This window comes from Paramormyrops kingsleyae, chromosome 20, assembly GCF_048594095.1.
Source record: "Paramormyrops kingsleyae isolate MSU_618 chromosome 20, PKINGS_0.4, whole genome shotgun sequence".
Taxonomy (NCBI): Eukaryota; Metazoa; Chordata; class Actinopteri; order Osteoglossiformes; family Mormyridae; genus Paramormyrops; species Paramormyrops kingsleyae.
In genome coordinates, this window is record NC_132816.1 from 11,873,464 (window position 1) to 11,887,190 (window position 13,727).

At 42.4% G+C, this 13,727-nt stretch overlaps 1 protein-coding gene across 3 annotated transcripts in view; it reads left to right on the top strand.

The window, feature by feature from the left end:
- LOC111836876 (adenosine kinase-like) overlaps window positions 1–13,727 on the top strand; it is a 129,914-nt gene that overhangs the window by 97,504 nt on the left and 18,683 nt on the right. For all 3 annotated transcript variants that reach the window (XM_023798524.2, XM_023798560.2, XM_023798544.2), the window contains one exon: window positions 12,012–12,047. In XM_023798524.2, the coding sequence (XP_023654292.1) occupies window positions 12,012–12,047 (36 nt within the window). The remainder of the gene's footprint in view (window positions 1–12,011; window positions 12,048–13,727) is intronic.

Sequence of the window (13,727 nt, forward strand, 5' to 3'; positions counted from 1 at the left end):
TACAAATATCTGAGGGTAATTCACTGTTAGTCGGTGAGTGCCGATACTGAAAGATTCACATCTGAGACAGCAATCCTAATCACATGACCAGTAGATTATGGTCTGTTTAATAAGGCGGCTAAGATTGCTACTCTGCCCCTTACTGTTGGGAGCCGTCGCGTCATCGTGATCCTTCCTCGGACCCTCAATGACAGGGGCACATACAGGGAGACGCTACTGGATATGCTCCCCACCTGTGGGCTTGTCATCCCGCTTCTGACACCAGCGCAGCGACTCCGACGGGGGCATCTGGTGGCGAGGCTCGAAAATTCCGGTCTGTTCCGGCCATCCTGCTGCGTCTGTCACCGAGTCACACTGCCGGAGGTAAACAGGCGACTCCTGCTCCTGTCATAGCGACGATCCATTTTTTTTTGTGGGGGGGGCTGAACTGGGTGTGACCCAGGGGGCACGCATTTCCGGCAGCCTGCAGCTGGGCCACCTGCCGCTGAAGCTCCACAAGGATGTGACTGAGTGTTGGGGTGGAAGCAGGAGAGCAGGAAGCCGTGCTCTCCCAGGTCCCACTGCCCTGGCAGGGGTCACAGAAACCCCCACGCTGACTTCTTTGGGAGCTGCCTCTATGCTGCTGTGGCAAGAGTAGCTGCCCTTTTAGGGTGGGGGTACAGTCAGCCCCATGGGGGGGATCCCCTGCCTCTTCATCCTCCATCATCCAGCCACCAGTCAGGTTTGCTAGCAGACCTGCAGGCTGTACCAGGCAGGATAAGGCACTAGGCAGGGGTGCACCCTGGGTAGGGTGACAGTCCATCGCAGAGCACACATGCACATAGGCAGAGCCGTATTTTTTGGGCAATTTAGATACTTGGACTGCAGGAGGAAACCAGAGAGCCCAGAGTATACCAGCGAGAGCAGCGCCACTCGATGAGCCGCCACGGGCAGGGATGTGGAGACCCGCTCCGACAAAGCGGCTGCTCTGTCCGTCTGGTGGGCAGTGAAGCCACTTCGCCCCTTAAGTCTGGGGGCGGAGATCTGCAACAGTTTGGTCTCCAAAGTCCAACCTGTTTCAGCCATCGGACACCTAAGGGAATGTCCCCAAACACAATTCCAGTAGGCAAGGATCCTTTAATGGGGTACTAGGTAGGTTGGTGGGCTGGTGGGTAGATAGATAGATAGATAGATACATGCATGCATACTTTATTGATTAGGATTCCTACAACATTCAGTTCAGTGTAATCTACCACTTTTCTTTGTGGTAAGTCAATGTCCCTGTTCAGTAAGGGTTTACTGAGGCAATTTGTCATTTTTTCACAGTGATGCTTAATTACTAGTTAATTCCACTATATAAAAGCACTTTCTATTATACTATTGGGTGGTTGCTTATAATGGAATGCTAAAATCTCTGTGTCTGACGGTCTCCCACGAGCCAGTAATATTTCCTGAAACTATTAAACCAGCTCTGCAGCATCTAACCATGGATCCGCGTCTGTAAACAGCTTTTGCAGGAGTGCAGTAATTACTGCTTTCGGGGAGTTATTCAGTTCAATGGGAAGTGAAGGGACGCCATGCATTTACTCAGGTGCCGGGGACACAGGGATGGGAAAGGCGAGGGCAGCAAGCCTGACATCTTTCTCCCTAATTGGTGAATATGACCTAGGAACAGAACTAGCCTAATTGAGTCCTTGTCGGCTGTCCTCTGACTACATGGCATAAATTCAGGGCATAACATTTCAGAACACTTAATGGCCACAGTTAATTAAGCAAGACTGAGGAATCGTTATTGCCGAAACCAGATGGCTTAGCTGACAAAATTATTCACAATTTGCTTGCCATTTGTTGCACATAAGATAAACTGTACAATGGAAATTATTTGGTTATTACTCATGAAATTTTATTGCAGAAGCTTAGGAAGTGTAGAGAAATGGCAAGATTAATTGAGATGGAATGAATCACCAGGACTGATATTGTATAGGCCGTGATTCATTGCAGCGTGATTCAGATCATTTGAAATGACTGTCTTTATAAAAAAAAAAAAAAAAAAACTGGAATAGCTGCAAGGTTGGTAAATGATTTAAAACGCTCTATTCCTCATAAAATGGAGTCGGGAGTTACCGTGAGCCAGTGCGCGATTAAGAGATTTATTCTCCTGTGCTTTCGGCAGCCTCTCCTCGCCATCATGTATCTTCCGCATGCCGGGACATGGCAGTGTCTCTTGATGCTGTCACATCCTCTCAGCACAGCCGAAATCACGGCTGCTCTATGTATACATCTTCCCGGGCGTTTGATGGCCGGCTCGGAAGCCTCGTCTCCTCGGTTCAGCCCGTGGGTCCTTTTCGGTGTCGGTGTACGGCGGTGTCAGTGTGTGGGTGACCCCAGAAAGCTGTGAGAATCCCTCTTCCCGAACGAGCCAGGTTCTGTCTCACGGTTCCACTTGATCCTCAACCTGACAGTATGTCGGTATCCACCATGCTTTCGACTGAGCGTAGGGTCTGGTATGGTGGGAAAAAAATGCTTTATTTGCCATTTGTACGAGTATGTGTACATGTACATTGGAATGTTTCTTTGGGAATATCCTATCTTGTTGTTCTTTGAGACATACGTACACATACAAGTGAGAACCAAGTTGGGGCCTGAGCACTGGGTCAGCCATTAATACGACTCCCCTGTAGCATTTTTCGGGGGGTTAAGGGCTTTGCTCAAGGGCCCAACGAAAGCATCAGTCTGCCAACTCTGGAATTTGAACCGGTGACTTTCCAGTCACAGGCATAAAATTCTACAGTAACTTGCTGAACCGCACGGCAAAGAAGGAGTTGAGGGTCAAATCTCTGCAGGGTGCACTATGCCCCTATTGCTTCCGAGTACCTGGGAAGTGTTTGCTACAAGCTCCTGAGAGTTTTACTTACACAAAAATGTTCTGAGGGCAGATGGAAAAATGATTTGTTCAGAGTGATAACCAATCAGATTGTATAGGAGGTGGGTCCAAGCAACTGTAGGAAGCTGGACCAAGACAGCTGATTGGTTGGTCCCTCCTCCTCTAGTTGTGTGGACCCATTTATCCTATGATCTGATTGGTTATCTGTATGAACCAATCATTTTTCCTTCTGCCCTCAGAACATTTTTGTGTAAGTAAAACTCCCATGAATTTGAGACATGGTGGGGGGGGGGGGGGAGTGTATCCTGTTTTTGTTTTCTGGCCCATTGAAGCAGCCCACAGGCTTGGCCGAGAGAGGTGTCTCCCGCGTCTTCCAAAGGAAAGGATGTGCCCGTGAGAAAGACGGATTTAAACGTAAAGGAAGTAATAAGGGAAGTGCAGAGACAATGCGTACGGCCAGATCGAGCCCGCCGCCTTCCTCCGAGTCACTGTCCTCAGTCATTTAAGTCAAAAGCCCACACAATGCTTGTTAAAGACAAAAAAACGGACAGTACTGACACTTTCTGTATTGTGTAACTGGCTTCATTGTTGTACCAAGTGCCATGTTTATTTATTTATTTCTGAAGCACCATTGGCACGGCGTTTGTGCCAGCGGCTGCTCTGCCGCGGTTTTACTTCACAGCGCCGCGTCGAGACCGTACCCATCGCCAAAGCGCTCACCTGCTGCTATAGAGCGCCGAATCAGTATACGTCGTCTCGGTACATGTCCCAGCCGGGCCCTGCCAAATGTTTTCTGTCAATAATCCAAGCAGCGAGAGAGCATGCCTCCACCAGGGGAGCTCGGCTAACAACTGTAATTGTGCAGACTCGGGGTAGCCTTGGAAATCCTCCGAAAGTGAACCGTGGAATATTTGAAATCGCCGAGGGTTAAAAGAGGGGTTCTCGAACGGCACGCGGGAAATATGAGACCGTGCGGCATCTTAACAAGCAGGTTGGGACCAGAGTCCTTTGAACGAGAGTAATGATGGATGTAAGAGGAGATATTGTGCTGAGGGTCGATCAATAGTGTGAGCTCTCCGCCGGCGCTGGGGCCGGTATATTTCTGTCACAGCGAGAGTGAGTGCAGGATGTCAGCTTGTTGCTGGAATGACTTAGAGAGGTTTAACACCGGCCTCGTCTGATACCCTATAACCCTGTATTTTCCTGCTTGTGATCTAGTAGGACTCAAAGGCCAAAGGGATGTTTTCCTTTCTCTTATCTTCCGGAGCACTGTGGAAAAGAAGGCCTTTTGTCCTCGGATGACAATATTCCCACAGTCCTGTCATGTTTTTTTTATTTTTTATAGGGCACACTCACCCTTTGCTTTCCGTCACCTCTCATCCCCCCATTCTGCTGCAGTTTGTAGATTTATTATTACAGTATGTTGGACCGCAGGAGTTGTATAAAAGTAGGTTCAGAAGTCTTTTGATTTTAGGTAGGGAAAAAAAATCTAAATTTGATATATTTCAAAATTCGAACTGGTTGCGTGGCCTAAAAATGCAGCTTCACCAAATGTAATGGGCATCATTTATTTGTTTATTTCCCAAGGTTATGCTGGAACTCATTTCTGTGCTTGTGGGTGTTGAAAACTGAGTAAATTAGGTATTATATCAGTGACATAAATTTTAAGTCTACGCTTTTTTTGGAACTGGTTTTCATTAATGAAATTATACGGTGTTCTCCTATAAAGGTTTTGTTGAACAAATCTAAACAATGTCACGTAAAATGTCTTGCATTGGAGGGAGTGTTGCATTGCTGTAGAATGAATTGATGTAACATGGGGGACACTTAGAAACATATATAAGATTGATGGAATACAGACGATTGAATGGTGGAGGAAATGATCTGTTACTTATTTTCAAACCACACCCCTTTGAAGTGCAGCATTGTTCCCATATGAACCAAATAAGTTATTATTTTGATGACCCACATTATTGTGGTCTTTTTGATTGCATGGCGGTAAGTATTTCCTTGAAGCAAAGCCTTGCGGATATAGCCTTTCTTTTTCGGACTCCTTACGGGTAGCTGCGCACAGGCCGGGGGAACAGCTCGCTCCTCCAAACCTCAGTAAATTAGACCCTGCCCCCCCCCCCCCCCCCCCCTCACCTGGCACGGGGCCATTTCATGCCACATCAGCAGATAGGGCCCATGAACAAATCCGAGTCTGATGTGGCCAGTTCATTAAAAGGAAGCTTTCATCTCCTTGACACAAATGGTTCATATTGTCGAAAAATACTTTTTTCTTCTTCTTTTTTTACCGTTTTAAATATGCGCGCAGTAAAAGAGAGCAAGATCTTTATTATGTAGTCAGAAGTGAATAGAGCAGGCTAAGTGATCTAGCAGGGAGATTATGTTCTTTTTCTCTATGAAGCTTTTGTATCCAACTGCTGAAAGTTTATTTGATTTTTTTTTTGTTGTAAAGAAGCAGTACATAAAATATCATATCATTTAGCAGCAAAGTACTTTTACTTTGCCAGTAGAAATAACCAGTTGTTTCCCCTCATATTGTTTTGATGGATCTTTTTGGTATTATTCCACTGCCAGTAAATGTCTGTTGGTCTGTTGTGTTGTTTCCGTTTCACCTCGTAATGAGTATAGGTGTAAGCGTGGTCTTTGCTTGGGGACAGCCCCATGTCACTGCAGATGCCATTCGCATGCACAAGCCAGTAATTACGCCCACCCCCGAGAGCCGAGACAATGTGTGCCTTTGCATTGCTTCCTTTACCTTATGATGTTATATCCTGTATTACAAATTCTCTTAACTTCCTGTTGCTCCTACGACATTCATGGCTTATCAGATGTAGATATACCGCAAATGTTTCCTTCTGCTTTAACTCTGAGCTTTTCCAGAAGCCGCGGGTTAAAATTTTATAGTCCGCTTCTTGGACAGTTAAATGGGTCAGAAGAGAAGGTCACATGAGTGTCATTAAAGTAGGAAAGGGGCACGTGCTTTGCAGAGGGCTGAAGCTGCCATGCGGGCTTTGGAGACCAACCCTCTCAGTGGCTGTGTAACACTGTTTGTTTGTGTTGTCTGCCTATCACACCAGGCCTGACAACTGAGCATATCTAGCAATCTCTTCAGTCTTGCTTGGCTGCTAGTGTTTTGATTAAATTGTGTCTCGTTGCCAAGTGACAGTAAAATAGACGTAAGCTTGTATTCTGTAAAGTCCCTCCCTATCAGCTCCTTAATTGAGAGAATGGAGCTATGGTAGTTCATGCAGAACTCCACACAGTTGGTAATGACATCTGTCAACCGCTGAGGCAAATCTGGTAAAGGCTCCAAGTCTCGCTTCTGTAAAAGTTCACCAATGCAGCCTGTAAATGGCAGGGAAATTAAATTAATTGTGAGCTTCTCTCCCAGCAAATTAAGCGGAGTTGTAACTTGACCCATTTTTTTTGACAGGTATCAGGATGGAGAATTCTGCTTAAACTATAACTCAAAAACTAGATGAGGAGGTTAACCAGTACAGTACTGAGTGCATCTCTAGATTTTAAGCTTTTAAGCTGTCACCTACCTTTAAATTTGAAGGTTAGACAGATCGGTTCCAACTATCCATCTTGTGTGTGAATGTAAATTTAAGTTCACTCTTTGATGGTTAGCTATGATATTTATATTTTATGAATTTCAATACAGACATGTCTAATTTTGCAAAATTTGTATACAAATAACAGCTAGATATCAATTGTCTTTTAGTGTAGATTATCTGACTCAATCCACTACAGTGTCTCTCATCAGAGCCTCACAACTAAAACCTGTCTTAAGCAATTTGTCTCTGACCCAGATTTCGTAGCTTTCAGATGTTTACACATGCAGAATGCATTAATAAACAAAGTAAAATTACCTACAATAGGCTAACACGCCGCTCACTGTATTATAATTTGTGCAACATGAGTAACCTAAAGGGATTTTGCATTCATGCCAGGAAAGATCTGGAGAGATACACACTATGTTTCGGGGCTGCTATGTGTGTTTGAAGAGCTTACAGCACCATCTCTCCATGTTGTTGTCTGATTAACAATGTGGGCATATGACTTGCATCAGAACCTATGTTGAAATCATTATAAACCAGACCAAGTATAGACAAAACAAGCCTCTAGACTGTGTCAACCAAATCTGTAGATCAGCTTCAAGTTCTTGGTGAAAATAAATCCCTGATGGTTGTCTGTTAGTTGGGGTCTGCAGACTTGGTTAATACTAAACTTTTTTGGTACCTCTGTAGTTTGATGATTTTTGGTGTGGCCTGGTGTTTTAAACAGCCAAAAACAGCTCCAGGCAAAATCCTCTTTATTCATCAAGAGATCATTTTAAACACATGCAATAAAAGCTGTGCTGTTAATTTCCAAACTGCCTTGAATGAAACGGGTATGTCTGTAATGTACAGGTAAGAGCTTTTTAATGTTTTGTGCCGTTGCACTACAGAGAGTTTCATCTTCTTCAGCTGGGAGTGTACGTTTCTCCCCATCTGCCGTTTATCTTCCAGAAATGATATTGAAAAAAATTATCTCTTCTTCCCTTCAAAATTTTGGTATCAACGAAAATGATCTTTGTGGGAAAGAAAATAGTGAGTTGAATACGGTGATTTGTGGCAAAACTAGATGTTGCTGGTCTCTGTTTAAAAAAAAAAAGTATGGCATATTGGCTGAATTATGAAAGTCATGCAATCCCAGACTCAGTATAAGTCCCAGATAACTATAGTACATACATTGGTAACATATATCCAATAATGTGTAAATTTCATGGTATGAATACAGACTGTAATTGCTTCAATAAACTTTTCTTTGATGTGGCTCCCAATATTTTCACATTTGCTGGTTTATCCTGAAGGTAGCTTAGATTATATAGCACTGCCAGCCTTCCTCTTAACCAGAAACATGGGGCTTAGAGTGTGCAGCTATTCTTTATTTTCCCTGCAATGATTTGTTTTTGACATGAGCACGCCAAAGGTGCTAAATCACACTTGTATCCCACTGTGCACTTCCACAAGTGAAAGAAGACATTTGTATTACTGTTTAAACAGTTTAACCCTCTTTTCACTTTTTCTCTGAAATGTTTAATAATGTTTATATAATGTTATCCATGTATTGATTTAGGTCGGAGTCGGGATATACTGTAAGCACCATTGCCTCATAGTCCAGGGTTTATGGGTTCGATTCCTGAACTGGTTTCTCTACATTGACCCTAATGAATGTATGCCCTGTGAAAGACTGGCATCCCATCGAGGGTGACCCCCTGCCTTGTGTCCTACGCCTCTTGGGATAGAATTCCTGTGACCCTATAATAGCAAATGGATGGTTCATATTGGTCCATAACCATCCCTTTTGGGAAGTCCGCTGCCTGTTTAAGGAACTGTCTCCAAACCACTCAGACAATTGTGAAAGGTGTGATTGGCTAAGGAATCTACTTTTGTTTCATTGTATTCATTGTCTCCAGGCGTAGCATATCACATTAGACCCAACAAATGGCCATTTGCTGAAAGATCACAAACACAAAATAAGTGTAACTCTTACTGTAAATAAAATATGGGGCCAGCGTAGCTTCCCCGTGTCAAACACATTTTAATTTCTGCCTCAGCATTACTTTAGGCTAGCGCAACTGAGCTAACGTTTTTGGTTTGTATTTGCCTGGGGGAATTTAGTCTTTCAGTGTATCAACTTTTATTAACCTTAGTGCTGGGCTCTGATCTTTGATTTATATTGTTTTTGAAACACTGCCATCATTTTTTTGCATGCTTGTCAAATAATTACAAACAACTGTAGACAATACAGCAGACTTAATCACAGTATTTATTATTTGTATGTCATAGCATAAACGTTTGGTAAGCTTCACGGGTTCGAAATGCTATTATTTTATCATTGCAATTGTCAGTGGCTGAAGTGATGCCTATGTTTCTGGCCCATTGTTCAAACGGATGCATTAGTGAAGCACCTAAGAACAGATTTTTTGCAAGATCTGTTAAAACACGTTAGTGTTGTTTTTTTTTTTTTACATATATTGAAGTCTGCTTTGCAGGCCAATAAAAGCCAAGACATGAACCAGAAACTCCTTCTGCGTGAAATAAATTATTCAGCAGCGATAACGGAGCACCTGGTCATAATAGGGACCGTCGTGCTCGGCAATCGTTGGGGCAGACGCGGAACTCTTGGTCTTTTCTCACTATCTAGCCGTTGAACTTTGTCTTGTAAAATTCAGTTGTGTGACAGGCGATTATGAAACACACTAACTCGTTTTAACCTCTCATATTGAAGTCGAAAGAAATTTTGGTAACACTTTGCTTAAAGCAGTCATATAACTAACTGCATTATAGATATCTTCATAATGCATTATAATGCATTCATAAAGTATTATAAACACAGATATAACTATTTATAAAAAGGCATAACACTTTATAACCATGTTTATTGACCATTATGAATGCTCTCAGCTATAATGCACTATAAATGCCTTCATAATGCATTATAATGGTCAATATAATGCATTATGAAGGTATTTATAATGCATTGTAGATGAAAGCTTCCTAGAACATTCATAATGCATTATGATGGTATGTATAATGCAGTTATATGACTGCTTTAAGTAAAGTGTTGCCAACATGTTTTGAGGAATGTGCAATAGTCAGATTGACTGAAAATTTGTGTATATGAATGTAGACACTGCTAGACTTTCTCTGTCAGTGAACAATGCAAAATATGGAACTAATTAATATTGTCCATCCATCTATTCTCGAAAACTGCTCATCCAATCCAGAGCAGGAGCCAATTAAGACTAAAATTTGAATATAGATAAAACACCTAGATAAAAAGCTATTATTTACATTAATGGGGGCTCCATTTCAGAAGGGGCAAGCAGCCAAACCAACTGGTCTATTTAAAATGGAGGACATGGAAGGTACCAAATGGCTAACTGGGCAGGGATCTTTATTAGTTTCACCTCAGTGGCCAACCCAAATTATGAGTCATTGATTCTTTTCCATGTTTTTTTCTTATAATGCTTTTTTTTGTTATCATCCCTTAATATTCTATAAATTAATTTGTTAATAGGAGACATCCTCACTGAATTCTTTATTGGTAGACCCCTTAAATTTTTATGGTGTTGCCCAACTCAGTTGCTGGAGGTCTGAGGTATTTGTAGACATTTACTGTGTTCATTTTTTTTCTCTCTAGATTGTGTTTGCTTTTGTTTGATGTTTTGTTTTGCTTTTCTACTGTGCCGTGTATAACCTGTGGAGATACTCGTTTCACCCCTTGCACCTATAATAAATCAGAGCAAAGAACCGGATCCTTGTCTGTAAGGCCTCTGCTGTTGGCCATCTTAGCAACAACACTGTTACATAATAAGGAAATATATTTCATGTGGTTCACACTGTATAGTTATAATAAGGTCTAAGCACTGACTTCACACTAATTCAAGGAGTTAATGCTAAACTGTACTGCCTAATTACTCCCAGTAAACCCTGTTTAACCTTGGCAATGCAAATAACTGAATTAGCCAATAATGAAGTTGTGATTTGTGGCCTGGAAGGTATGAAAGGATTCCAGGATTTTATTACGCGGCGCTATAGGGGAGGGGCGCACTGCCACCCTGATAGCACATTCCCGGCGGAGCGGCTGTGGTGTGTCAGGCTTACATCCCGAGCAAATACCGAACTCTTTCTATGCATTTACATAAAAGTGTTCAACGAATCCAACTTATAATTTAATTAAAATGCAGGCACAGGAATAGTTGGTGATGTATGCGTATCGCAAAAAAAGGAAAGAAAATGTCTTTAAAAAAAAATGCATTTAATTTATGTTAATATTAATTTTCCGAAATACCCCTTCTTCTTTTTTTTTCCGACTATCCAGGCAGACATTTGCCGTCTTCAAGCCGTTTGTTCAAGCAGAAAGTAGGGAAACAGCTGCTGTAGCACTGAATCGAGCGCTACATGTAAATTGGCAAATCGCTCGCTCTTAATGAGATGTGAACGCAAAACAGTTCCTTTGCATGTAACCACAGTAATTTAAATAGTACTAATAGTAGTAATAACTATTGATCCATCTCCTAACCACTTGGCCAGCGGAGTCTTTGAGGTATTTATTATTACAAAATGTCTTGGTTGGCCTGATGTATTAGTCAGTATCTTGGTCATATGCAGAAAGAGATGGGGGGGGGCGGTACAGAGGGCACATCCACAGGAGGTGACAGGAGGTAACCAATGGAAATTGACATGGGGGATGGGGCCTAGTTATTAGCTTCCACAGTGCCAGGATGGCCAGACAGGGCTCCTCCATTCTCATCATACGCTTCCAGCCACCCCCTCGCCCGTCCGAAGCCCGGGCTGGTGCCAGGCCCACTCGCTTGGCCCAGCCTCTGGCTCATCTGCGTGTGGCAGATTAATTGACGTGTCCCCGGTACCATTATGCTGACCCGTGGCAGACGGGCCGCCAGCCGCCCCCCGGGACCCACTAACCTTATTGCTTTTTTTCTCCCCCCTCACTCCTTCCTCTCCTAAAGGGCAAGGATGTCAACATCTCCCCAAGGTCACACTGTAAAGCAAATGCAAGACCTTTCCGACATAATTGGATAATTTACCATCATAGACTCACCTCACTGTAGCATGTGGGTTCCGTAGTTAAAACCGTAAATCCGGCGATGGGATTAGTCCATCAATACTGTCTTCTGTCATCGTAATTTATGGCTTTTTCACAGTTCGTTATGCGCCGTTGACTGCCTATCACCGGACATTAGTGATGAGTAAAGCGGCATGCTTTCCGTTTGTCACCGTGTCTCATGGTGTTGCATACTTCACGGGCTCGACCTTGTTATTTTTCAATTTTCTCATGGGTTACAAAAGAGAAGTGAGATGGTTCAGGCTGGAACCTGCCACGCTGTTGTCATGCTGCTGGGGTAATTTAGGGAAAAAAATACCCCTGGCACATCAGAGCAGTTGTTTAGCGTTTGGAATACTAATTGAAAAGAAGGCAGAGTGGAATCGGTTTATGATACTTAACCTCGGAAAATAGCACAAGGCTTAAGATAAGTGACTGAAGAAAGTGAGATGTCTCTGCTCATATTGTGTTGTACCCTGCAGAGTGTCTCTGTAATTAACTGCTCATTTTTGTTTTATTTCAGGAGGCAGCCACTTTTGCCAGAGAGCAAGGCTTTGAGGTGAGTTGACCGGCAGTTGCTCACTAAACAGATCCTAAAGGATTATTTTTGCTGATAATGAAGTTCTTTTGGACAGTGATTGATGTGCTATTATACTCTCCAGGTCTTGCAGCAGTTGCCATGGAAACCTGGCAGTCGTCATGGTTTCTTTGTTCAGCCAGCTTGGTGTTATGACGCACTCTGCTAGGTCTGCACCCAACATCGCCTACAGATGTTATTTATTGAATTTTGAAAAGCCTCATGGGATGCTGAGGAGTTGGGCACGGCTTACAGCTTCCTCCGCAGATACAGGGGATATCAGGCTGCTTAGTTAAAAAGCCACCTCATTAGCCTCATTACAGTTGGGGAGGATTCACTGCTCCAGATCTGTTGTGATGCTACAGTAAATGGTACACTACAGTAACCTTTTAATAACTGAATTACTGCCACCTGTGGTTTTAGAATATGCAAATTAAAATGATAGTCCTTCTCAGTACATAAAATATTTATGTATAAAAGCGGCTGCTTCTTAAATGAACAAGAAGTGGTAATTTTGTCATTTTCCTGTCACATCCATAATATGGGTCTTTTATTGTCTTTTTGGTCTTTTTACTAAAATTCTTAGATACCAGGAAGTAAATACAAAAGCCAAACACAGTTGCACACTGTGGGCACTTCAGTTTATTTTTTGTGTGTTTTTGAAATGTATCAGGAATTAATTCCCTAGTTAGTTAGGTTATTAGAAGAGCTAGGATAAATATACATGTATACACAGGGGACAGAAATGGAAACCTCAGATAAGCAATTGCTGTTAATGAAGTTTTAACAGGCAATATGCGTGAAATTTGAAAATCTTTCCTTAGCTTCCTGTGCTGCATGAGGATATTGGACGTCTGGCACTTATTATTATTTTTTTTTTGGCTTGGTGCCCATCGTTTATCATTTTAGGAGGTCAGCTGTGGCATTAGCATGCTATCGTATGCTAAAATTCGAGCTGTTCGGTCCATTTATCATTATCGCGGCTGTGATTTGAAGCACAGGTGCCCGGGAGAACATTCATGCTCGCTCCTCCAATGGCTGTTATTTGGTGTGTCAGGTAATTAGCATACAGTAAACACAATATCACTGGTGAACAGTAAACAATGGAGAGCGCGTCTTACATTAAAGAACCATGACACTCCTGCAGTGAGCAAATCATTAAAAAAACAGTCTTTTACATGTACAGAAGAAATAGTATAATTTAGAAAATCCATTGGTTTTACCTTGGATTGACCTACAGTCAAACATAATTGGTTCCAGAAGGTAAAACAGTTCCATTCTGAACAATTCCCAGTGTTCCAGTGAACAGGTTTTGTTTCCTCTTTTATTCCCCTTTGTTTGGCAACACTGAGAATCTAGCATATACAGTTGCTTTGATATACAAAGGAGACTGGCACACATTCCTGATATATATATATATATATATTATTACACACATGAGCTGCATGTATGCATATGTGTATGTTCTGCACAGAAATGAACCCTCACAAATGAATCACCCCTGGTCTCTGTCTTGTGTGTAATTTAGGGTCCATACTGATGCTTTCATGTACATTTCCTTCGTTTGCCAAAGCTTTATTACAACACTGAACTTCTGATGAATGGTATGCACATTTAGAGGGTCGTTTAAGGATGTTACTGCTTAAGTGTGTTAATAATATC